The following is a 27,776-nucleotide window of genomic DNA, read 5'->3' on the forward strand; positions in this document are numbered from 1 at the left end:
AGACCCCCACCATAATATCACTGTTATTTCTTACTCCTTTTATTTTTACCCAGAGACTCTCAACAGAGCTGCGATGCTCAGATCCACATATTTCCTCACAAGTATATACCTCCTTCACATGTACTGCTACGCCTCTGCCCTTTCCCATTTGCCTGTCCCTTTTAAATAAGTTGTACCCCTGAATCCTAATATTCCAGTTGTGTCATCCCACCAAGTTTCAGTAAGGCCTATTATGTCATAGTTTCCTTCTTGTATTAGGACTTCCAGTTCCTCCTGTTTGTTTCCCATACTCTATGCATTAGTGTAGAGACATCGGAATCCATGTTTTATGCATCCCGAGGGTTTAGTTTCTGTACATACCTGCAAGTTAACCTAGTGTATGTGCCACTTTTTGCAAATCTTCAGTGTTCTTATCCCCAGTTTCTGGCATCATACAAGGCTTTGAATTATTGTCTCACTCCCCCATACATTCTAGTTTAAAGCTCTCCTTATTAGGTTAGCAGGGCTGTTACCAAACACCCTTTCCCCATTTCCCGATAGAAGACCACCATCTCGAAAGCACAAGCCATGATCCAGAAATCCAAATCTTTCCTGATGACATCATCCTAAGCCACTGCCTTCAACAGGAAGAACTGATGAGAACACAACCCATGCACCCAGCTCCTTCACCTTCTGACACAGAACAGCATAGTCTTTTCTAATACGTTCAGGGCTATGACGGGCAGTATCATTTGTCCCCATATGGATCAGCAAGAAAGGATAATAATCTGTGGGCTTGATAAGTTTTCCAATCCTTTCTTTCACATCCTGGATGTGTGCACCTGGCAGACAACAGACCTCTAGGGATGACAAGTCCGGTCAGGACACTTTGGACTTCACCTTTCTGAGCAAGGAGTCTCCAATTACCACCACCTTCTTCTTCCTATATTGGGGAGCGGAAACTCCAGGCTTCTTATCCACAGGATCCTGAGAAACTTTCTTCAAGCTTCATGGAGGCTGAGGCAGTAGTCCTTGTTCCAATGGTTCAGAATCAGTTACTGTGGGGAGATCCTGAAACCTATTGCTGAGCAGCAGAGACTGAGAACATCTGCTGATTTCCTTTCTCCTTCGAGTTACATTTTTCCACGAACCCTCCTCTCCTTCTGTGCTGGGTTCTCATCCAGTTGCTGAGATACCACTTCCTCTTCCTCCTCTTGTCCTTTCAAGAGTTCTGTCTTGGGTTCTGTCAAGAAAATCCTCACCTCCCTTTATACACTGCAGTGTGGAAAATCATGCCTCCAGTCCCCATATCTTTTTCTCCAGCAGGGCTACTAACTTACACTTGCTGCAAGTGTAACTGATGCTACTCTCAGGTAGAAATATAAACATCCCACAGTCTTTACACATCACTGCCTCAGCTCCCTCACCAGCCATGCTGCTGCAATCCATTTCAAAATTCTCCTCTCAGCAACAGCTACACAAAAGACACACAAAAGCAATCAGAAACCAATCTCCAGCAGGCACCAAGCACTCACACAATTCCCTCTCACAGCAATCCTTGGTAATGCTCCTCAGCAGTTTTAGAAAAAGCAAATCAACACGCATCTTACCAGCAGTTCTGTCCCTGCTCCAAGCACCTTCCTCTGATGCAGCTGAGCCACTTCTGCCTCTGGCAAGGATGAACCTTGCAAATTAAAGGCTCAAGTCCCCACCTACCTCTGACTCAACAGTCAGAACAACAGTAGAGGGTGGGGCCAGCAACCACCCCCAGGCAAACAATCATTTCCTCCACAACGGCTACACAAAAGACACACAAAAACAATCAGAAACACCTCTCCAGCAGGCACCAAGCACTCACAGAGTTCCCTCTCACAGCAACCCTGGGTAATGCTGTGGGGAGATCCTGAAACCTACTGCTGAGCAGCAAAGGCTCAGAACATCTTTTCTTGCTCCTTTGGGTTACATTTTTCCATGAACCCTCCTCCTGTGTATTTTTGATGGGGACCACTAGCAACTACCAGGGGTCACTAGCAACTACATGTAAGACACCCAAACTGTACCCAGGCCAAAATGCACAGATGAAAAACCGTAGCAATTTATCTGAATATTCTTTTTCATTCATTAGCTAAAACTCTGGATGAATACTCTCCCCTCTCCCTTTCATATATCCCAAACTTCGGATTTCAATAATTTACCTTCTGGATCCAATTCCTCAATTTGCGATAGCAAAAACCAGGGGAAGTCATAGAACTCTCCAAAAGACCATTGGCAACTCTCTCAAACATATTATGTGCCATTTGAAGTCTGTCTAGGGATCCCAATTATTTTTTGCGCAGTATACTAAGCCTTTCATATGAAAATGAAATCTCAAAGACATCTGAATGCCGTAACAAGCCCTGCAGTTTAAATATGATCTACTAAAGTGCCTCGCTTGTTTAAATAATCTGGAGAATTATGACTGTGTGAATCAGAGTTAAATGATTTCTTTTGGTTGAACATTTGAGTTCCCCAAAACACAGGCCCTTCAGATTGCATTCCCAGTCACCTGGAAGCTGCTTTTACATGATTTGGCACTATATGGCTGAGTGCAACTGATGCAACCATCAGCAGGGCATATCATATAGTTCTTTCCCATGAAGCCTACACTCTTATGGTATGAGTAGGCATGTGCACACACAAACAGAAAGACAAATTAAATTTTGTGGGAATGGAAATGGGCTGCTGAAAATGATACAATTTTTTTTTACTTACATATTTTTATGTGCATGTGTATGTGCACTGGGAAGTCATGGCAACTTCTGGTGACTGACACCAACTGGGGTCCTGAAGGATATTCAGGGAGGCGGCTCCTGCCTCCCAACTGCTGGTATCCGAAGGAGGTCTCCCAAATACTTGCCAGAGTCCACCATAGTTAGCTTCCAAGTTAGCCTAGGCAATCACATTTGTTTGTTTGTTTTAATTCAAACATTATTTTTTAGAGGGGAGGGACGGTGGCTCAGTGGTAGAGCATCTGCTTGGTAAGCAGAAGGTCCCAGGTTCAATCCCTGGCATCTTCAACTAAAAAGGGTCCAGGCAAGCAGGCATGAAAAACCACAGCTTGAGACTCTGGAGAGCCGCTGCTAGTCTGAGTAGACAATACTAACTTTGATAGACTGAGGGTCAGATTCAGTATAAGGCAACTTCATATGTCCACATATATGCAGGGCTATCACATTTGTTGAAAACCTACCACGCATCTGGTTTTGTCTGTTTCAAGCCACCCACTGCCACTATAGGCCAGCTGATGAATGGGCTCACAGCAGAAAGCATTCTGCTCCTAGCCCATTTATCAGCTGTCCAGTAGCTGCAAAGGGGAAGATGGGATTTCCTTTTCCTTGTGAATTTTCACAGGTCTCCTGCTTATTATACCTAAGATACAACATGTCCAGAGTTCAATCTTATTGTCTTAAATGGTTAATACTTATGATTGGAAGAAGTTTCCATATTATAATTTTATAAATGTTTCAGACTTTTGTGTTAGTTGTACTTACAGGATTTGACTTCATCTCCATAAGGTTGTCTAAAATACGGGTGACTGGTAGATTCTATGAAAGAGATAGTACAATTGAATTAATTACTCAAATTGTTTAAATGTAGCATGAAATGGGTATAGACTAGGGACTGGCATGAACCAACCAAAAAATGAATCATGGGCCAGTTTGTGGTTTGTTTTGAACTGCTTCATTTGGTTGCACCATACCCGAACCAGAAAACGAGCCACCTTTTTTCCTTAATGATTTGTTTAGTTTTTCCAGATAGCCTGGCACTGATTCAGTCAATTCCAAGGCAATGCTGGGGGTAGACTTCCGGAAGCCCCAGAATCACTCATAGCAGTTGTCCATAGCTTGATTGGCAGCTCTAGGAGCCAATCATGATGCTCCCATTCTACTCTATGGGAGCAGACACCCTGACTCAGCTGCTTTCACTTTGCAGCACGAAGAGAGAAGAGTTAGTTGTGAGAGAACTGAAGCTGAGCTTTCCTGGGGGTGCCTAATTTGGGTGGTGGTGGTAAAACTCAGACATTCCAAATCTAGTCTTTGCCAAACTTGGGAGGACAGGTGGAGGAGAGCCTGTTGAAGACTCCTGCTACATTTGGTGTCTATCTCACCATGGGGCTGTTCTACACCTCCCAAACCAAATGAGTCATGAACTGGTTTGGGAAATCAAACAAACCACAAACCAACATAAACCACCATTTCCCCAGTTCATGTCCATGCCTAGTACGGATATGACTAGTTTATTTTTTCACATTGTTACTGATTTTTCCCCACTAATAATTCTTCCTTCATCATCATCTTCATTAGTATTGCCTTGCCAGATTTTCCTTGACTAGGTCTAGTATCAGAGTGTAACTTCCTGAGAACAAAGGCAAAAGAGACACTCAAACAATTTAGAATATACAGAGGGAACCATTAACAGGATCACTAAAAACGTATCATCTAGACAGTGCTGAAATGAATGACTGTTCAAGATTCCCTGAACAACTTTAAGAAGTTTCTGTATGTAAAGTGATCACTAATTTTCATTTGGGCCCCTTCTGCCACACTGAATGCTGCTTGAGAAGGTCCTCTGAGCTTCAGGAGTGGCTTCTTGTCATCTTTACAGAACACTGCATTGCCAAAGTCCCAGATGCTGGGAAAGCTAGAGCATTTCTGGGAGCTCTTTGCTGATTAAAAGAACCACAAGTCTGTCCCCTCTATAACATGCCTCACAGAAGCAGGATGACAACACTTCATCTCACTTTTTTCTGTATATGTGCATCTGCCCTGAACAAAGCAGAAATTTTATAAAAAAAATATAATACATAACAAATAAATTTTATAACAAATAAAACATGTACTAGTCTAGGATTAATGGCAAGATAGTTACACCAGCTTTTAATCTGTTTTCATCAGGGTAATGTATGTTCAAATTTCCTGCTTGGAGAAAATATGACGGTTGTGGATACAACACTAGCTGCTCCTTGTTTTCTTGACATCTTAGCTAAACAACAGCCAAAAGGATAGAACTTGAAGGAAGTCATAGGACAATTTATAACTTCTCCCATTTAACAATATTTTTAGATGCAGATAAACTATTCTTAATATGAGGAGGGCTGTTACGGATAGGAAAAGTGGTAACCTTCACTGAGCTTTTGATGTAGGTGAACAGCAGGGATATATTCTTTTAATTATATTTCTGTTTACTTTCTTAAACATGCTGGGGGCAACACAAATTGGTCAGGAGCCACATGGACCTTACAGTATGGCAATCTGCATAAAATAAGGTTTTTAATAATCTAAGTCTGTAATCTTAGTAATAAAAGCTTATCTAGTTCTACTATGATTCCGAAGACATCTCGTGTGCATCTTACTTTATGTTTACAATAAAAGTCTATAAACAAGTTTAATTAATTTATTTTAAACATATAAACACCAAAACACACAGCACTAAAACCAGGGCAAAGGGCCAATAGCAGTTATTGGGAATATTCCAAATGAAACAAGCCTTTACCCACTGGCAGAAGACAACAAAAGAAGGAGAGACAGACAAATCTCCCTGAAAAGGGATTTCCAAAGTTTTGGTCCCACAACCAAGAAAGCTCTTCCTTTCTCAGGTTGCCTCAGATGGCAGGGGCTCCCAAAGTAGGGTCTCTGAAGTTTTTTTTTTTTTAAATATTTTTTTCAAAAAGAAAAAGAAAAGCACACATACAAGAGAAAAGGTAGAAAAATTCAAAATCTAACAACTAAATACATTTTTTAAAAAAGCAGACACAGAAATGCAATAACAGTATAGCATATCTACATATATCTTTTATATATAATGCCCCTTTTGTCTTGGCAAATCTAAGCTCCCTCATTGGTTGGGACTGGGTAGGACTGTAGTGCATCAACCTTTGGCCTGTCAAACCATCAATCAACTGCTCTTGCATTGCACTGGCTGACTCTGCTCTCTCCCACTGCTGGTGGCCCCAAGACAGATAAGGATTGACCCTCTGGGAAAACTGCTAGGCAGTGGCTGCTGCTAGACAACTTATCTCTCAGTAAAAAGCAACCAAGCTTAGTTCTCTCAATAAAAGCCAGGAGGCCCTTCTGAGTCCTATTTTGGCCTTTAAGGGAGAACTCACTATTTGACTCTGCTCCTCTCTACCACTTGAGTGGCTGTTAGTAGTCAGCCAAGCTGATTCTGTCAGTAAAAGGCAAGCAACCTTGGTTCTGGCGGTTGCTGCCTCTCCCTACTCTCCCACTGGCTAAGCTGCCTGCCCCTCTGCTTTGCAGAGGAGAAAAAGCAAACCTCTCCTTTGACTGGCTGAAGGACACAGGAAGGAAAGAGCTATAGAGAAAACCTTCCCATGAGTGGTTCAGGGAGGGAGGAGGCTGAGGACTCCCTTGATTGGCTGAGGACTCCTTCCTGTCCTCCTCTGGGAAGGAAACACTCAGTGACAGACGAAAAAAATGGTGGTTGGCCAGATACAGAGAGAGAGACAGATAGGGAGGGAACGTGAGAGACAGAGAGAGATTGAAGTCAATGTTATCAGAGAGAGAGTGTTCTGAAAGGTATCAAGGCCACTAAAAGCCTCTGAGGGAGAACTCACTGGGGCCAGTTCTGACTAGGGCTGCTAGTTCCAGGTTGGTGGGAAATCCCTGGAGATTCTGTGGTGGAGTTTGAGGACGGCATAGGAGTTAGAACTTCAGAGCGGGGTGTGCTAGACCCAGGTTCTTGCTGTGGAAGCTGACTGAGTAATTTCAGACCAATCGCACACTTCCAGCCTCACCTATCTTGCAGGGTCGTGGTGCAGATCAAAGGGGGGAGAGGAGACTGATATAAGCTTCTTTGCCCCCCCCCCCACAATGTGGAGAAAGACTTTCATTTTCCTAGGCAGAGTGCAGGGAGGGGGGAGGTGATGGAAAGCTGAAGTCAGAGGGGGCAGATAAAGGGAAGGAGATAAGGTTGCCAACTCAGGGTTAGGAAATTCCTGGAGATTTAAGAGGTGGCGCCTGGAGAGGGTGAGGTTTGAGGAGGGGTGGGACCTCAGACGGGTACAATGCCATACACACCACTCTCCGAACCAGTCATTTCCTCCTGGAGAACAACTGTTGCCAATCTCCAGGTGAAGGCTGGAGATCACTCAGAATTATCAGTATTTTAAACACTAATATTAGATATTAGCTTTTCATTAACTATTCAGGAAACCTAAAATGTAAATTTGACAAAGATGGAATCATCAATATATTAATATGTAACTTCCTTTGTAACTTTGTTTGAATGTTGGTTTATGGATACATATGTTGACCGCACACACTAATCATTTGTAATGATTGAAACGAAACCCTTATGTTTGTTATGTTCGTTAAGTTTTAAAAATTAAATCAAATTTAAATTGGAAAAAAAAGAATTACAAATACTCTCTAGATGGCAGAGATCAGCTTCCTTTGAGATGTGTGGGGGGGGAGTGAATGCCTTCACTTGGATGGGTGGGAAGATAGCAAGAGTGGTGGGGCACTCACTCAGAGCTTTTTTCTAGAGCTTGTGTTTTTTCTTCTCAATGGGCCTTAGTGTTTCTATAAAAGGTTTCCAAGTATCTAAAAACAACTCCGTATGCAATTGTTGTCTATAAGACATGTGTTTCAATGCTGACGGAGTTCTAAGGCCCTCAATCGATTTACCAGAGATGGGCATTTATCTTTCCAGTGTTGCAATACATGTCTTTTAACTGTAGAAAGGGCATGGAGAATCCATTTTCGTTGACCATCAGTTAGCCTCCAAGAGAATGGCAGATAGTTAAAAATACTTAAGCATCTAAAGATGGCCAGAGTGAGCAGGTAGGTTCATATAGGAGAAGGCAGTTCTTGAGTTACGCTGGCCCCAAGCTATATAGGGCTTTAAAGGTCAATACCAGCACCCTTAATTGAGCCTGGAAGCAAGCAGGAGCCAAGTGTAGATGGAACAAGGCTGGAGTGATATGATCCCTATGGCCCTCTCCAGTCAACATTCTGGCTGCAGCATTCTGAACCACCTGTAGCTTCCAGACAGTCTTCAAGGGCAGCTCCATGTAGAGTACATGGAAGTAATGTAATCTGGATATTACCAGGGCTTGTAACACAGTGGTGAGATGTCCTGTCCAGGAAAGGTCACAGCTGACTCATCAAGTGAAGCTAGTGAAAGGCACCTCTAGCCACTTCTGCCCATGTCTACCAGCACCCCCCAAATATGAACCTGCTCCTTCTGTGTAGATTAATGTTCCACTGTCAAACACACCTGTTGTTTTAGTACTAGATTCTTGACTCCTTCCATCACAAACTGTGATCCTGTATTCATGACCCGTGAAAAAAGGCTGCAACATAAAGAACACATTCTGCATGATTTTGTTTGCTTCATGTATCTAAGAAGAATGTTTGTTATGATGAACTGTCATGGGTTAAACTACTAAAACTGAACATCACAAAATATGAATTAATACTACCAATATTTGTTTTCTATTCTAGATTAATTATTAGTACATGTGAAAGATTAGACAAATTATTCTATCCAAACCGTCACTTAGCATTATTGCATGGAAATGACTGTAGGATTCCACTTGGGCAAATGTAATGCTCTGAAGGCCCTGTGTTAAAATGAACCACATACTAAAAGAGTGAAGGGTGCTGGTGAGCAGATCTGAGTGTTTCTCCTCTGATGGATGCCAGTTTATTCATCTCGGTACTGTGATTTAAAACAATTGTTAGCCTGTGTAATAGAACCAATAGCATAATTTCTATAAAATAATAACCTGACTTCTGTGTAATGTACATGCTTCAGCATGAACAGCAGAATATCTTGTTTTAAATACTTTTAAATAATGTTTTGTCTAAGTGAATAATAATGTTCAGTGAGCACTTAAGCAGTTAACAATAAAAAATTACCCCAGACTTTGAAGAAGGGATAACAAAATGCAGTTTATAACTCACCCCAATGATTTGGCTGCACTGTTTCCATAGGAAGCTGGAGTTGAAGCCATTTTGGCAAATGCTCTGTGAAATAAGTCAATTAATATCTAAGCGCTTGTTCTCATCAGTATACTAGCATATTATCTCTTACCATGAATGAAACATTCAGTCAGCAATCCATGGGCTCTTCACATCTAAGGCCAGTGCTGCAAACAAAGGCAGACACACTCCAAACAACACCTGTTGCTCCCTTCACTGACAAAGTAATGCTTCTACATTTTACTGTACAAAAGCAAATGATTTAAGAGGGGAGAAAAACTTGCTAGGTTCCAGAATACAGCATTTGAAATAGAACGATCCATTTCAACTGAGTATCCAAAACAAAAGGGCAAGGGGGATAGGACAAATGAAGAAAAGAATCTGAAAACAACATTAAGTTTCCCACAGAGAGAAGTAAAGTAACTGAGATCATCTAATCTGTGATCTTGTGTCACTCTGATTACCATATGATAAACAGTTAGTGAATTTCCACTTACTTCTATTTTGGATTTTTAAAAGCCACAGTACATGATCAATTTGGCTCATAGAATCATAGAGTTGGAAGGGACCTCCAGGGTCTTCTAGTCCAATCCCCTCCACAATGCAGGAAACCCACAAATACCTACCCCAAATTCACAGGATTTTCATTGCTGTCAGATGGCCATCTAGCCTCTGTTTAAAAACCTCCAAGGAAGGAGAGCCCACCACCTCCCGAGGAAGCCTGTTGCACTGAGGAAGTTCTTCCTAATGTTGAGCTGGAAACTCTTTTGATTTAATTTCAACCCATTGGTTCTGGTCCTATCTTCCGGGGCCACAGAAAACAATTCCACACCATCCTCTATAGGACAGCCCTTCAAGTACTTGAAGATGGTGATCATATCACCTCTCAGTCGCCTCCTCTCCAGGCTAAATATCCCCAACTCCTTCAACCTTTCCTCATAGGACTTGGTCTCCAGACCCCTCACCATCTTCATCGCCCTCCTCTGGACCCGTTCCAGGTTGTCTATATCCTTCTTAAAATGTGGTGCCCAAAACTGAACATAATACTCCGGGTGAGGTCTTACCAGAGCAGAGTAAAGCGATACCATCACTTCACGTGATCTGGACACAGCCCAAAATTGCATTTCCCTTTTTAGCCACCGCATCACACTACTGACACTTGTTCAGCGTATGATCCACTAAGACCCCTAGATCCTTTTCACACATACTACTGTTAAGACAAGTCTCTCCCATCCTATAACTCCCATCCACAGAAACACAAACTCCAATAGTTTAATGTGGAAAGACCCCAAATCTGGATGTTTACAAAGGTATGATCACTCCATGGAAAATGAAGTACAGTCTCAGAAACACTGAATTTAGTTGTTGCTCCATAATCCTGAGTGTATCTGGCTTCCATGGTAGTCCCAAAGGCACTTTCTGCTGCATACTTCAAAAAAAGGGACCTGACAGAACATTTAGTAGAAGGTATTTAAATTCATGTTCTGTTGTCTCTTCCTTCTATTTTCTAAGTGGAGGGTGGGAATGGCAACAAATTCTAAAATTTGATGGTTTAATCGGGTAGCCATAGTAAACCATTAAAATAAATATAAGACACATTTAAATATTTAATGTCATGTTCACTTCCAACTCTGTTTTAGTTTTAGTCTCATATGCTGCTAAATAGCAAACCAATGAAAAGGTTTTATTTCATTTATTTATGCTCTTTTCCCCATTAAATATGGACAAGGCAGTTAGTAAGTAAAATTATAAAACCACAATTCTAAATATGCACAAGACCAAAGCTAAGACTATTAAAAATATTAATATAAGGAATAATAACAACGGCAGACCCTATGTGGCGTTCTATTTATGGAATTGCGGCTTTCCCTCTCCACCTTCCTCCTCCCTACAGTCTTGTGTGCAGTCAAAAAGGTGCTCTTGAGGGTTTGGAGATTTTCTAGAATGTTGGAGAAATTGAGGGAGGGGTACACAAGGAGTTATCCCTTTTATTCACATATGGGTGCCTTGGGAGTCATCAAAATAATAACTATTTTGGTAGATGCACTGAATATGTCAAAAATTAGACTAGGCTACATTGATGGCATTCACTCCACTATATTTTGCCATCTATCAAAAGAGGCAGGCATCTTCTTTGTTAGTCTCTATATGTCCCTATTACGTGGTCTTAATCCAGATGGCATAGGAATTTGTGATCATTTTTGTCTGAGAACTGAAACCTTATAGCCAAACTAAATGTAACAGTGACCATGGGCCAATTCTGCTGTGCCATTTTAGAAAAAGTAGCAGCTATGGGGGACTGTCTCTACACGTGAAAAAGCATGGGGGGGGGGAACAAGAGCTCCTGGAACTGTCGCTCTGTGCACCTGACCTGGATTGGAGCTTCATGACAATTTTTAAAGAACTACAACTGCTTCTAAAATGGCATTGGTGACTACTGGATAGAACTGGTGGCCATCATCACATTTAGTGTTGCTTTCAGAGGCACCACAACAGCTGGCATTAGGACAGTGCTCCATTCTAGAACAAAGTTGGAGTCCAGTAGCACTTTTAAGACCAACTAAGTTTTATTTAGAATGTAAGCTTTCATATGCATGCATACTTCATCAGACAATGAAATGGGGTACAAGTGAGCAGCTGGTGGGCAGTGGCTAAAAATGCAAAGTAGCACAAAATTAGAATCCAGTGGCAAAACAGCGAAATTAACAAATTGAAATAACATTTGGTCTGGATAGTATTTGCGTGGGAAAACAACCAAGGCAGTAACATGTCAGAATTGGAGAATGATGGTTGTTTTCCCACACAAATGCTATCCAGCCCAAATGTTTGTTAATTTCAGTTTTGCCACTGGATTCTAACTTTGCACTATTGTGCATTCTTAACCACTGCCCACCAGCTATAGGTAGCACTGCTCACCGTACCCAATTTCATTGTCTGATGAAGTATGCATGCAAATGAAAGCTTACATTCTGAATAAAACTTTGTTGGTTTTAAAGGTGCTAGTGGACTTCAACTTTGTTTTATTGCTTCAGACCAACATGGCTGCCCACCTGGATCTACCATTCAAGAACATTTATTTATGAAAGAATGCCTGGAATATACCCACTATATGTCAGCTATGTGGACAAGGACAAGAAAAATCAAAATCTTAAATGGTTTCAATCTACTATTTAAAAGTTTTATGAAAATAAAATCAACTTACTTCCATTGCTTAATGTAGTTCAAGGGATTAAGATTACATCCTGCGTCTGTCAGTGCTTTTTTGTACTGTTCCAAATCTGCCTAAAATCAAATGGAAGATCTAAAATTTGTTACACATCTATCATATAAACCAACATGAGCATGAAAGAATGACTGTACATGTAAATAAAATACACTAAAATAAAATGTAAAAATATGCTATGAAACTGCAAATCAAGAAAGTGTTCAAATCAGAAGAAAGATATTCAATTTTATGTAACCTTACAATGTCTAAATTTGGACTAACCTTTAATACATAAATGTACATAAAATATGTAACTGAAAACCAATATGTAATCCTCAAACACAGCTACTGCTTTAAAAGTTCTTTTTAACAAAATCCTAACTAGCTTATTGTGTGTAAAGGCAATACTATTTTGTACTATATGAATTCAATGCATTCAACTTTGTACTATACGAATTCAATGCAAGTTAAAAGAATAAAGGCCTATTTATAGATGCAGAAATATAATCCGGCACAGTATCTTAAACATCCACATAAAATACAAGAATACAAAATAAAAACCTGTTTACATGTAAAAATGGTAGGCTGGACTTCTTTTCTCTGATGTATTACTCTCTCATACAGAGGTCCATTTTCTGCATTTGGTTGGCTTCAGACATGGGATTTTCCACTTGTAGGTGAGAGTGCCTGAGGAACGTGGGACATTCCCAGGAAGGCAGTTTCTCTTATGTAGATCAGCCTCTCTGATATGCAGTTCCAATAGGTTAACACGGTTACCCTGCTGGAATTACACACTTAGGCCAACCCCCAAACTGCTGCATTAAGTTTACTTGGACCCTATATGAGTTCTCCCTCCTCACAACCTTTAACAGCAGGCATTCTGTTCCATTCTGAAGCTAACCTTGATTAGTGCAAAATATTCATCTATTTTAACATGAACCACAGTCAGCTGAGAACAAGTATTTGTAATATGCCAACGGAGGGGGAGATTTATGTAGGGAAAGGGGAAGAGTCCCCAGCATGAGTCTGTAGCGGGTTTTTGATGTACAATTAGGAGAGTTGCTTCAGGCCATTGAGACTTTATAATGCTAACTGCAGAGTCTATCAAGAAATTCTGAGGATACCTGCCAAAGCAAAATGGGAATGACTGGGAACATCTTTGACAGCTGCACAACATTTCAGCTAAGCTTTCATTTTCCTTGCCTGTTACAGGTATAAAGTTTGGGCTTGGCCAGAGATGCAAGCCTTGGCACAAGCTGAAGGGCAACAGCCAAAGAACTCTTCACTTGTGGCTTGCTGCCCATGGGCCTTGGATGAGGTGGTTTGATGAATACTGAGATGCTGCTTGTTCTGTTGTTCATTATTTAAATTGTGTTGTTGCACTGTTATATGCCATTTTTGTTCCTACTTGATAGAAAGCAGGGCACAAATATTTAAATCAAATGCAAGGGTTTTTTGCATGGAAAATATGCCTTCCCTGTTCTTAACTCTCATAACCTTTCTTACAGTTCTTCCATCATAAAACATGACAGAGAAGGGGAAAAGGAGCTACAGGAAAACATGTGAACAACGTCTAATACATTACCAGAGAAAGAATATTCAGTTTAAGAATTATTATAGACATTTAATTGTTTTGGAAAAACCTAGAATGTTATAAAATGGAGCAAATACTTGTGTAAAAAAGGAAGAAACCGTACCTCAGAAGGCAACTGTACAGAACTTATGTAATAGATCAAAAACAGTCTCATCTTGTCCTCTGGAGTTCCTGCTGTAAGGAGAAAAGTTTTGCTATTTATTTTCTAAAATTAAACTGTTTATTCAAGCATTTTTAATGTTGTTACAAAAGATGTAGCTTAGAGAAGAAGAGAAGTAAAGAATGATGCGGTATATATTTTAAAAATAAATGGCAGTATTAAGATACAAATCAGTATCAGGTAAATAATAAAAGCCCAAGTGTGGTGGCAATTCTCAGGATTTTTATTGGATGGATGTGGCTTGAGCAGGATTGGCTCGCACTGTCTCTGCCGTGCCATTGGCTGAGTCTGCTCTCCCCCGCCCACCGCCAGCCCCATCAGGCAAGAGCCCCAGCAGAAGGCCACTGACCTTCGACGGAGACAGTTCTCTCCTGATAGGGAGCTTACTGAGCAGGACTGCTTCTCCGCAGGGCCTGTTGTAGGAAGTCTAGAGCAGTCTGTCTGAGAGCAGGCAAGGAGGTGTGATGGTGTAAAACAGGGAAAAGATTTGTGGTGCCTGACCCCCCAACCCCCGCCCTCCCCCAGCTATGGGCCTGTGCTCATGAGAAAACGGTAGGGTTCCTTCTCTTCAACTGAGGCAAAACGAATGTTCATTCACAGCAGGGAAGGGCCCTTTCCACCTGCCAATACTCTTCACTCTTTCTATTTCAATTAGGCTATAGTGGGCTCATATGACAGAATGGACTCTGAGAGAGAGGCCTTTCCTCCTGGAAAACCACTGCTGCCAATCTCCAGGTGAGGGCTGTAGAAGCTGACTGGGTGATTTCAAACAGCCTAAACTGTCTCACGGGGCTGTTGTTGTTCAGATCAATGGGGGGAGGGGAGAGGAGAATGACGTAAACTGATGTAATGGCTGAGGACTTCTCCCTATTAAACAGTCTGTCAGAGAGAGACTGTTGGTCTGAAAGGTCTCACTACAGGCCTCTGAGGGAGGCCTTTCCTCCTGGGGAATCACTGTTGCCAATCTCCAGGTGATGGCTGTAGAAGCTTGACTGGGTGATTTCAAACCAGGCTAACCTCCCTCATGGGGTTGTTGTTGTTCAGATAAAAGGGGGGGAGAAGAGAGGGGAATGCTGTAAGCTGATGTAATGGCTGATGACTCCTCCCTATTAAAGAGTTTGTCAGAGATAGTCTGTTGGACTGAAAGGTCTCGCTACAGGCCTCTGAGGCAGAACTCACTGGGCCCAGTGCTGACTACGGCTGCCAGTTCCAGGTTGGTGAGAAATTCCTGGAAATTCTGTGGTGGACTTTGAGGAGAGCATAGGAGTTAGGGCTTCAGAGTGGGGTCTGCCGGACCCAGGTCCTTGCTGTGGAAGACTGATTTCAGACCAGTCACAGACTTCCAGCCTAACCTGCCTCACAGAGTTGTTGTTCAGATCACATGGGGGGGGGGAGAATGATGTAAACTGCTTCGGTCCCCCCTCCCCTCGTGAAGAAAGCCTAATTTTCCTATAGAGAGGCTGCAGGGAGGGCACAGGTGATAGAAAGCTGAAGTCAGAGTGGCAGATAAAGGGAAGGAGATAGGCTTGCCAACTCCAGGTTAGGAAATTCCTGGAGAATTAAAGGGCTGGGCCTGGAGAGGGCAGGGTTTGAGGAGGTGTGGGACTTCAGAGAGGTACAATGCCATAGACTCCAAACCAACAATTTCCTCATGGGAACCACTGTTGCCAATCGCCAGGTGAGGGCTGGAGATCACTTAGAACTACAACTGCTCTCCAGATGCCAGAGATCTGCTCCCCTTGAGGTGTGTGTGGGGGGAGTGAATGCCTTCACTTTGGTGGGTGGCAGACACTCGTCCAGAGGCCTTCAGTGGTATCTTTCCATGTTGATGGGAAATTCCTGGAGATTCTGTGGTAGACTCTGAGGAAGGCACAGGAATTAGGGCTTCAGCATGGGGTCTGCCAGACCCAGGTGCTTGCTGTGGAAGCTGACTGACTGATTTCAGACCAGTCAAAGACTTCCAGCCTAACCTGCCTCACAGGGTTGTTGTTCAGATCAAAGGGGGCAGAAGAGAATTATGTAAGCTGATTTGGTTCCTCACCCCCCACTGTGGAGAAAGACAGCCTATGTAGAAGCTGCAGGGAGGGGGAAGGAGATGGAAAGCTGAAGTCAGAGGGGCAGGTAAAGGGAAGGAGATAGGTTGCCAACTCCAGATTAGGGAATTTGTGGATATTTAAGGGGTAGGGTTTGAGGAGGGGTGGAACCTCAGACAGGTACAATGCCATTTCCTCCTAGGGAACTACTGGAGATCACTCAGATTTACAACTGCTCTCTAGATAGCAGAGATAAGCTTCCCTTGAGTTGGGGGGAAGTTAATGCCTTCACTTGGGTGGGTAGGAAGACAGCAAGGGTGGCAGGCACTTGCCCAGAACCTCCTTCTAGAGCCCGTTGTATTTCCCCCCCACACAATGGGCCTTACTCCTTGTATTATATAAAGATCTAATATAATAATAATACCAAATATTAAAAGCATGGGAAAAACTGGTGTTTCTATATGAGCAACGACTGAAAGTACATATGTAGTACGTAGTCAAGCTTGAAGTACAGAAGCAACAATTTGAGGGGAGCATGATCAGTCAAGAGTAGTTTTATGCTATCTTGAAGATGAAGGTAACAATAGTAGGAACACACACTGTTGTTCCACACACAGTTTGCCCATCACTAAAATATAGGCCAGGAACAAAAGAACTGTGCAACTAAGAGCTTAACAAGCTTTTGGGGAATAGACATGTACATTGGGGACTACGCAGGTGCAGGCTGGCTATGGATAGAAGATTCTCGTTTCTAAGGAACCAAGAGGACAATGCTTCCTTCCAGAGCAAGTGAGATGGTTTTCTTGCCTAAACTATCATGTGTTCTGTACAAGTGGTGCCCCCTTCCCTCAGTTCCTGCTTGTCCACTGTGAACACTTCTCAAATAAACACCCAGGAAATAAAGAACAATAATGAAAAGAGCTAATAGCTCTTTTATAAGTAAGTTATAGGTAAGTGCAACTCCGTTTTCATCTTCCATCTTCTGTGCAGTTCCATATTGAGATTTTAGTGAACTTCTTTCCGAAGGAGGTGGGGCAATGCTCTCACTGGAATAATGACTGGAGGACAGCTTTTCTACCCTTTACATCTTTTCTTGTTTGAAGGGTCAAAGGCTATAGTCTCACAAAGGTGTCCTCAGACAACCAGGGTGCAGCCTTGTGATGACAACAAGCAGTTCTCTGCGATGGAATGCAGCCAAGGAACCCCATGCTCTGGTGAAGCAAGCATGAACATCCAGATGGCAAGCACAGTAGCAGTCTGGTAACACAGTCTTATTGCAGCTATCTTGAAAGGCAGATGCTCTACTCTTTCGAGGGCCAGTATAACAAAGAAATAAAGTATTGTCTGCCCTAAAGGGTTGGTTCTGTTTGCATAAAACAAGTCCTTTTATGGGTCAAATTAATGTAGTGCTCTTTTAGCCCAAGATATGGGGAATAGAAAGAAGATGAGAAGTATGACTCCTTGTGCTTGATGACATTTAGAAATAATTTTAGGTAAAAATTCCAAACTTGGTTGCAATACAACCCTTTCATTAAAAATTTTTAAAGAAGGGAATATCAGCCTTTAATACACTGGTCAGGATCACATGTACCTGAGCAACAAGGTTCTCCTTGGATGGTGCCATAATAAGCCACTCATCCAAGAATGGGAAAATTAAACAACACTGGGTTCTCCAATAAGCAACCATCACTGCTACACACTTAGTGATGAAACCCCAAGGTGCTACTGCCAGACCAAAGGGGAGGGCAGTGTACTGAAAAACATCTTCGTATCAGAAATGGAGAAACTTACACTGATTCCCATGGATGGAAATATGGAAGTATGCAATACTTCTTTATGCAATATGGAAGTAAGTTCTAAGATGACAAACCAAGTACTTATTTTCAGAAATGCAATAACAGCTGCTAACAAAAGCATCCTAAACTTTGCAATGCGCAAAAATTAATTTAACTTACGAAGGTCTAAGGATTGGCTTAGAGCCCCCATTCGTCTGAACCTGGAAAAAACTAGAATAGAAGCCCCATTGCTGGGAATCTTTGGGGAACCACTCAACTCACTACCAACTCTTGCAACTGGGATTCTAACTTTAGATAGGGGTCACCAACTGCCTGTAAAGGGGGCTCACACTGAAGTAAAGAGCTAAAAACTAAAAAGTAAACATTTTTTATTATACCTAAGTTCCAGGATCTGAACAGATCTTGCACCACTCTGGCAAGAAGTGAACCAGTATGTCCTTAAAACTCAAGTCATTCCCAGTGGGCTGCAATGATAGTCGGAATTTCTGGGATGGCTGCTGCTGATCCTTAGGATGGAGTTGCTGAGCTTGGCCTATATGAGCCCTTTGCCTGTGGAATGGTGCAGAATGGTATTGCCTGGAAAGAGGATATTAATGCATCTCTTCAGTGACCAGTGATGATGGAGAAGAATACGTAGATAAAAAGTCACAACATCCCTGTTTCATCTTGTACAGGTTTTCCATTCTTTGGAATATCACTAATGTAATCTTTGCCACATTGAAGCAGTAGTGTTACTGAATCCCTGGAATATGGGGGATGCCAGTATGCTCAGTGAGTCAGAATATAGGCAACTCAATCTCGTCTTTAGGCTCATTGTCCATTGTTGTCACATCATTCTCCAAATATGTGGCCATTCAGAGCATCTGTTCGGCATATAGCCGGAGATCTTTATTAGGGGAGATGGGTATTGGATCCCCTAGGTTATCCAGGGACAGTTCTGACTGGCTCTTGATACTATTTGCCTTGTAGGGGGGGGGGGGGGGGAACTGCTAGCACATCTTGCAAACAGAGACCTTATGATCCTCCCCCATATCCATCAGGCACAAGTCATGTTAATCAGTATGGGTCATCTTGGTATCAAGCTGCATGCACTTTTAAAATAAGACCTTTATGGACATTGTCCATCACTGCCCAGGTAATGACCTAGCAGGGGACAGAGAAAAAAACTTGCTGCAGGAAGAAAGGCTCTGGTCAAAGCTGCTGCGAAGACTAGGCTAGGTAAGTCAAAATTACAGTACCATTTTTTTTGGTGGGGGGGGATAAGATAGCTAAGCTGTGATGATTGGAGAATGGAAAAGGGAAGAATAAACATGATCCTGCTTCATGATGAAGAATCAGCAACAGAAAAGGAAAAAAATTGCATAAGCCTGGAAACTCCTATCTCAATGGTGGTAAGAAAGGAACTGAGAGAAGGGTGCTGCTCCTCCAGAACATATGGCATTTTAGGTGGGGAAACAGTTGTGCTTGCTCTGGAGGGGAGGGGAGCCCACTCAGTTCTTTAGAAGCTAGAAACTCCCATGCGTGGCCAGCCTGCACATGTGCAATCCTCAGTGTGGGACTGTGTAGAATACGGAAGATGAACAGCAATAACATCTGCACCCCCACCCCACACAATTTACAGTAACTTCCATCAAAATAAAGCTATTATGTTATTATCTTTGAGAAACAGTTAAACATTATGACAGCTGCACAAGAAAACAAGATTTGGAAAACATTTTTTTTAAAAGTTCAGATAACTTTTAAAGTTCAGAAAACGGTTTGATGGACACTGCTTTTGCTACTTCCTTCCAAATGTACTTGTCTAACCAAACAATGTAAACTATGGCAACACTATGTTCTTGGATTAAATAATGGTGGCTGTATAACCAATTGGTGGTACAACCCAATCCTTTTCACCATCTACCAAACTGTCTAAATGAAGGATGCCCTTATAGCATTTAATCTTCACAAGAAATCTTCTAGTTCTTAAGACTACCTTGGCAAGTGAAAAACAATTTTGAATGTCAGAAGCGAAATGGATTAACTCTGAGCTCAAATAAAAAGGGAACTGGCACAGCTAGAATGAACAGCAGCTGTGCCAGCTGAATGTCTCCCTTTCTGTTGAAGTCCTTAGGATAGGGGAGGTGAATTTATTTCCTTTCTTATTAAACAAGTATCTTAAATAGCTGCATGAGAATTCTGACATTTAGTATCTATTTTTAATTTTAAAAATGGGTTTAAAAATTCATCTTCCATAAAATTCAAGGAAAAGCAGAAATGTATACATAATAGAAACAAACATGACTAGCATTACATATGCATGCTACTCTGTAGCTTGAAAACAAAGAAAGATACTGTCTCCACTAAGAGGCTTGTTTGGATGATTACTTTTTCAGAGGCACAGGAACACTTTCCCCTCTGCTCCTGCAATAGCACCGAAATAACATAACGATGAGGGAGAACTGATGCAATGGATATAACATTTTTATAGGGTAAGGAAAGTCTGTTTACTTTCTTAAAAACAAAATGAGAGGTACAGGCTCCACCACTGAATTGAAGCATCCAATTATAAGGTTGTCTTAAAAAAAATCATTAACAATTGAAAACCACTTCTGCATGGGAAGGTAGGTTTTTTCTGGCACAATGGCATTTGGCCATATTCTGTTATACTAGATATACTCTTGAGATTTTAGGTGGAAGTACAACACTGCAGTGCCACATTACAGTTTGGGCTTCCACTTAAAAGCTCAAATTTCTGAGTGGGCCATAACAGTTGTCAGGTCGTTTAAAAAGGAAGTTTAACTAGCCTCTGGTCTTCAGACATTTATACACAATATACAGCAAGGGATCACAACCTTTTTGAGCCTTCAGGCACCTTTGGAATTCTGACATATGGTATAGTGGGTGCAACCACAAGATGTCACCTTGGGAGGTGGAGCCACAAACATAGAAAACATTGAAGTGCAAGGGACAAGAGGAGTAATTAAAAAAATGGGGGAAAAGAATGAAAGAACAGAACCAATAATGAGATGGCAGATGCTGCCAAACAACATTATTTTAATCTGCATGGCCTTTCAGAACTTCAGCGGCCAATGAGAAGCCCTGCTGGGTAGAACCCCCCCAAGCCACACCCACTTTTTAAGAATGCTTGGTGGGCTCCAAGAAAGGTGTCAGCAGGTGCCAGTTGGAGACCTATGGCATACAGAAAGTTTGGTACACATGGTGCACATCAGATGGTTGTGTACAAAGAAAAAAATCGCAAGTAGCTCAAAAAAGCAGACGCTAAAGTGGTACATGTTCAGCTCTCATGGGAAAAGCACAAGTCAGATACTCTGAAAGGGCTTCCTTTCGTGTGTATTGATCAGCATGGACAGGGAGGGACAGAGAATGAAAATGGGGTTTGAAAAGATCTGGAGAGCCAGTGTTGGGTCAGGGATCCCAGTGATTGGAGGTAGAGGGAGACATGGTGGTGGAAGAAGGCATTGGAATGGAAGGAGACAGAGATGGTTGGTCCCCTTCCAACCTTTGTTGCATCCCAAGGCACATTGGTGGTGGGGCTAGGAAAGTAAACCCTTCTCTGACACTGATGTGCAACGCCAGATCCATCAATAAGACCATGACAGTGCATAACTACTTTGTAGTGCAAGAAGTGGACCTGGCATGTGTGTCCAAGACCTGGGAAAGGGAGGGCAAGAAAGTTGCCTTGAAAGAGCTCCCCCCTCTCCCAAGGTTTCTCAGTCCTCTATTGGTCCCAGACTAAGGGCCAGGGTGTGTGTGTGATACTCATCTGGAAGTCATTTTCCTTCAGAGCAGTCCCCATCCCAAAGATCTCCAGTATTATGTTGGCCTAGTCTGGGACACTGAGGAAAGTTTAGCTATCTGGTTGGTGTACTGACCACCTAGTGTACCAGTAGATAGCCTGCCGGAAGTGGTAGTGGGCTGGAGTTCCCAAGACCTGATAGTGCTGAGAGACTTCAACGTTCATGCTGCTGCTGCTGCCTCCTTGCAAGCACTGAACCTGGTGTCTTCCATGGCAGCACTAGGACTCTTCCAGATTGTATCAGGTCCCACACATCAAGAAGACCACACACTGGATTTGATCTTTGGTATGGAGATGTAGATTTGGTTGCTATCAATGGAGTGCCATGGTCAGATCAAGACCCTGTTGGATGCCCCAGCCCCCTCCTGTCTAGGCAGTGAACAGATTCATGCTAGCCTGTGGAGACCAATGGACCCAATGATCCATGGGATCCAAAGATCCCTGGCAATTCATTAGGTGTGCTAATACAGGACTGGAACTTCTGTCTCTCAGAAGTCATTGATAAAATTGCCCCTGAAGCCCTCTTCACTCCTGCCCCAAACTAGCCCCACGGAGCTTTGAGGGATGAAGTGGGAGCTTAGATGAGTTTGGCAATGGTCTCACAACAAAGTTGCAAGAATACTGTACAGGATGTTTATGAAGTCCTATGAGCTGGCAGTGAAGACTGCTGAATGAAAGTTTTACACAGTCTCCATCACATCCACTAACTTTTGCCCAGCACAATTATTCAGGATAATCAGGTCTTTAACTTCTGTCACAGAAAGAACTCAAACATTAGTAATTCGGCCATTAGCTTTGAGGTTTTTGTGAACTTCTCTGCAGATAAAATCTTGACATTCTGCCATGACCTGCCTGCCAATATTGCAACAATGTGTCAAAACTGAAGGCCCCTTGGATGTCATTAGATTCAGTACATTCAGTACTTGACAATTTCAGCTGACTCTCCCAGACTGATGTCAACAGGATTCTGGGTGCTGTTAAGCAGACCACTTGCCTTTTAGACCTGTGTCTCTCATGGCTGCTGAAAGCCAGTGGTGAGGAAATATGGGCTCCCTGGTAGACATTATTAACCATGCCCTCAGTTTGAGGGTCTACTCAGTGGGGGGGGGGTGTGTTAAAAGAGGCTGTGCTAACACTGCTCTCAAAGAAACTGTCTTTGGATCCTTCCAACTACCACTCAGTCTTAAACCTTTTGTTTTTGGGTAAGGTAATTAAGAGAGTGGTAGTGAAGCAGCTCCAGAGTTTCCTGGAGGACATGTTGGTTCTAGTTCCATTCCAGTTTGGCTTCTGCCTTGGTTATGGAATAGATACAGTGCTGGTCACCTTCACAGACTGTAGGCAGATGGACTGAAGTGGGCTGGTGCTGCTGTTACACCATGAATTGATGGCAGCATTTGACATGATTGACCATGACCTGTTGACCCACCACCTCAGTGATGTAGGAGTTCACAGGATGACCTTGCAGTGGTTTACCTCATTTCCCCAAGATCGGAGACAGGGGGTGGCGCTAGGAGAGAGGATGTCACCACAATCCCCCTTGGCATGTGGGGTCCCTCAGGGGGCAATCGTCTAATTCTGTTTAACATCTACAAGTGCTCCCTTGCCCAGCTGGTTTGGAGTTTCAGGCTGGGTTGTAATCAGTATGCAGATGACAACTAGCTGTATCTGTTGATGGCTGGATATCATCCCAGCTATTTTGGCCAAGGGGCTGGAGGCTGGATCAGGTTCAAGATACTGGTATGAACCTTTAAGACCCTAAATGGTCTGGAACCAATGTATCTATGGGATTACCTATCCTGGTATATACCCTCTTCCCCCAAAAGCATTATGCTCAGGAGAAAAGAACTTACTGATGATCCCTGGCCTGTAAAATATCTAGTTGTACTCAACCAGAGCCAGGGTTTGTCAGTTGGATCTGGTTGTGGATTCTAATAAAACGGAATCTTAATCTACACATCCAGGCTTTTTTTTTCTGGAAAAAGAGGTGCTGGAACTCTCAAGAAGGAAATGAAGGAGAAACAAGTGGGTACCCCTCATGAACTTTAAAACATTTTTTTGTGAATTTTGTTTCCATGAAGAGGTTCTGGAACTCCATTCTGCTGGGTTCCCCCTGAAAAAAGTCCTGTACGCATCTATTTAGGATCCAGTCACAGACTTGCAGGTCAAGAATTGCAGATCAAGACTGTAATCCTACAGTAACATAATGTCTTTATAATGCCAAAATGTTTGTATAATGTTAGATATAAAGACTTGTCAAAGTAAATAGGTAAATAATATAAGGTGCTCATGGATGTGGATCTTTCTTACCATCCTCTTCCCCAGAAGGCCCACAGAAGTCCTGAAAAGCTGATGCTCCAGGTTGTAGGAACTTCATGGGGTAAAAAAAAAACCTATGGACCAGCATGTTACAGTGGCTAGAGTGCCAGAGAAGGACCGAGGAGGCCCAGATTCAAGTTTGTGTTCAACCATGAAGATTTCTGGGTAACTCTGGGCCAGTAATTCTCATAACCTAACCTACTTTTCACAGAGCTGTTTTTCAGGTTAAATGCAGGAAGAGAAGAACTATGTATGATGTACTAGACAAAGGGAAGAATAAAAACGGATAGAAAATGCCATGGAGCTGTAGAGAGAAAGCAAAAAATCAGGCAAAGTCACCTCTTCTTGTTCTTCCTTTGGTGAAGTTTCCATATGTGCAAGGGGGTGTGTTAGTGGAAGGTAAGTGTGAGATCAATTTTGCTTGAGTTCGATCCCACCATTCACTATAGTTGTCCCATATTCTAAGGCATGTTTGCCTACAAGACCTCCTCTGACCATAGCATTAGCTTTCAAACAATTTCAAGGGTCTCTGGGAGCACAGGAATTGGGAAAGATGTATGTCCACAGGTGCTGTCTGTTCACTGTTAGTAACATCCATCCCATTGTTTATGAGAACAGTAGTCCACGAACATTCAAACTATTCTATTCCAGTGAAGTGAAAAAGACATGTATGAGTAAAGAACATATGAATTAACTTATACTAAATTAGACCTTTGGCTCAGCTACTTTATGTGGCAGTGGTTTTGGCAAGAACTCAGGCAGAAGTCTTTGAATAACTGAGCCTGCTTGTGTGACAGCATTCTTCAGAATGCTAGGTTTGCAGTAAATCCCATTTTCTATACTTACCATCAGGGTCAGAAATCATGTCCAAAAGTGATTTATCCAGTGTGGATTTGCTCATGATTTTTTCTTCACATTCAAAATACACATCTAGTTTACGTGCCTGTTAATGAAATCATAAAAACAAATTGTTAAAACTAATGCTGTGTGGTTGGTGCAAAAATATGTGGATAAGCTTCACCAGTTAAGATTTGCCACACAAGCTCTGCTCTCTGTGTCTCTGCATTCAGAGGTGAAGCAGGAGGCAACCAGGGACAGGGCTTTTTCAGTAGTGGCACCTCATTTATGGAATTCCCTTTCCGTTGAAGAAGAATTGTAGATTTATACCCCGCCTTCTCCCTGAATCAGAGACTCAGAGTGGCTTACAATCTCCTATCTCCCCCCACAACGGACACCCTGTGAGGTGGGTGGGGCTGAGAAGGCTCTCACAGAAGCTGCCATTTCAAGGACAACCTCTGCCAGAGCTATGGCAGAAGCTTGCCATAGCTTGCATGGTACTTACATTGCTTTCTTTTAGATGCCAGGCCAAAACATTTCTGTTCTCCCAGGCTTTTAAATAAGGGGTTGATTTTTATTACTATTAGAGCCCTGTAGCGCAGAGTGGTAAAGCTGCAGTACTGCAGTTCTAAGCTCTGCTCACGACTTGAGTTCGATCCCGGCGAAAGCTGGGTTCAGGTAGTCGACTCGAGGTTGACTCAGCCTTCCATCCTTCCGAGGTCAGTAAAATGAGTACCCAGCTTGCTGGGGGGAAAGCATAGATGACTGGGGAAGGCAATGGCAAACCACCCCGTAAAAAGTCTGCCGTGAAAACGTCATGAAAGCAACATCACCCCAGAGTTGGAAATGACTGGTGCTTGCACAGGGGACTACCTTTACCTTTTTTTACCTTTTATTACTATTATAGGCTGGAAACCTATTTTAAAATGTCTTTGGTCTTTTTTTATGGTTTCTGTTTTTATTCTGGGTTGTTTTTTCCAATTCTGGATTTTAATTAATGTCTTTTATTGTTTTGTTTTTATTATTTTTATTTTGTAAAATCCTTTGGCAGGTTCCTTTAGAGAAAGCATAATTTTTAAAAACTAAATACATTTTGCTTTTCTTAATACATTAAAACATGTAATGTAAAATATGTAATGATGAACATGAGAATCATCATGTTCAAATAGATTCAGGTGGGTAACCATGTTGGTCTGAAGCAGCAGAACACAGTTTGAGTCCAGAACAAAGTTTGTTGGTCTTAATCGTGCCACTGGACTCAAACTTTAACATCATGTTCAGATGTTATTTCTTCTTTTTAGATGTTATTTCTCTTTGAGCATTTCTCTAGGAAAAGATTGAGAATAAATCTTGGGATCAGGTTTATATACTCCTTACTTCTTTCTCTCTGTAGAAGGAGAAATGAATGGCAGAATAAGGAGATTTTTCAAATGACCACATGATCTCTCAGTTCAGCCAATCACTGGTATGTGTGGTGAGAATGAAAAGTACTGTACAATAGACCCTGAAATCCTTCAAACAATATTTTAATATTATGACACACAAATTAAAATACAACAGCAGTTAAATACACTAGCACCCTTTGGTAATTTCATTTTCTTCAGATATGCTTTGTTATGAAGCTAGCAATGACCTAAGTGAGAACAATCAGTGCAATCTGTGTATATCTCAGTTTCTCTGTGATGTCGTTGTTTTCCCCCTTCTCTAGTTCCAGTAAGAGAAATCTTTGAGATTTCCAATAGTTTTTCATAAAGTAGAAATATCACTCTCTAGATTAAAATCAGACTAGATACTAAAAGAAATGTGAAATTGTACAAACTATGCCATAAATATTTAAGTGCTCTACCAGAAAATGTTATTTTTTAATATAGCTATTCAAAGATTTAAAAGGGGAAAGCTGCACTACAATACGTTATCTAGGTTAATTATTTCAAATAATGATAGAAACAAGTCTCCATTTTAAACAGTAGTTAAAATCTGTTTATAATTTGGGACTATACCTAGCACCTACATCCTTATTCTGGTAAAGCAACATTATAGAACTCTTAAGATTAGAATTGACATAAACGTTAAATAAACAAATAACATCAGAATGGTACTAAAGTGGACTCTGCCTTAATCACTTCCTGAAATAAACTTATTTTAAAAATACGGATATGAATAATCTTTAGCACTTCTGAAAATCATCATGATAAAAAGACTGCCAAAATGATGTTGCAGTTTGTTTGCCACTGCATGCATTTAAGTCATATGGATATCAGTGAAAGAGTAAAATACACAAAAATTCCCAAAACAATACAAGAATGCTTTAAAAAAAAATCAGCCACAACATTATCCTTAAATCTATTTAATTCTACCTACTTTTTTTTTTACTGGCCAAGGTCTTAAAAAGCTTAAATAATTAACCTAATACAAGGTTTCATTTCTTCTAAAGTTTACCAATAAAAAATGGTAATATATCTTGGGAAATGTATATTCTTTCCAGCATTTAGCTCAACACTCAAATATGCCAAAAAACTGCCAGGACTCATGAGTTGGTGATTAATCTCACATTTCCTCTTGCTGTGGCTTCAAAAATAATCCAAGACAATGTGGAAAGCAGCTGTAAACTGGACACTGTAAATATGGCATAATGGAAGGACTTAAAACATTACTATACACAAAGAAGGCATTATTGTATCAGGTAATGTCACAGAACATGAAAAGGCTGTGCAATTCTGTACACAATTATTGTTGCCTAAGAAATAATGAATGCCCCAAACAACTTTGCTTCCTGCACCACCTTCCTTAAGGAGGCCTCTACCCTTTCCCAACTGAGATTGTCTATCCAGATATTACCCCTTTGGACTTGTTGGCACAGTAATTTCACTTTTAAGTGCCTCTCCATTGTCACTCACAGAATCTCCTCTTCCAGAATCTCTGGAAGAATTTTTCGTCGTCTCCTTTTTGCTCTAGTATTGATTTTTGCTCTAGTATTGATTCACTGACATTGCAGGGATCTAGTTACCACTGATTTCAGTTTTTATTTCCACAATTCCACCATTTTCTTCATCACTAGAAAATGGAGCGCCAC

The 27,776-nt window shown here is 41.7% G+C and overlaps 1 protein-coding gene across 1 annotated transcript in view; it reads right to left on the reverse strand.

The window, feature by feature from the left end:
• Nucleotides 1-27,776, reverse strand: part of SCFD1 (sec1 family domain containing 1) — a 94,642-nt gene that overhangs the window by 21,501 nt on the left and 45,365 nt on the right. The window contains exons 15-20 of the mRNA XM_060261801.1: nucleotides 24,713-24,809; nucleotides 13,866-13,936; nucleotides 12,166-12,245; nucleotides 8,946-9,008; nucleotides 8,257-8,332; nucleotides 3,510-3,563 (exon numbers count right to left, since the gene is read on the reverse strand). Coding sequence (XP_060117784.1) covers nucleotides 3,510-3,563; nucleotides 8,257-8,332; nucleotides 8,946-9,008; nucleotides 12,166-12,245; nucleotides 13,866-13,936; nucleotides 24,713-24,809 — 441 coding nt within the window. The remainder of the gene's footprint in view (nucleotides 1-3,509; nucleotides 3,564-8,256; nucleotides 8,333-8,945; nucleotides 9,009-12,165; nucleotides 12,246-13,865; nucleotides 13,937-24,712; nucleotides 24,810-27,776) is intronic.

The sequence above is a fragment of the Heteronotia binoei genome, chromosome 21 (assembly GCF_032191835.1).
Source record: "Heteronotia binoei isolate CCM8104 ecotype False Entrance Well chromosome 21, APGP_CSIRO_Hbin_v1, whole genome shotgun sequence".
In the NCBI taxonomy this organism is placed as follows: domain Eukaryota; kingdom Metazoa; phylum Chordata; class Lepidosauria; order Squamata; family Gekkonidae; genus Heteronotia; species Heteronotia binoei.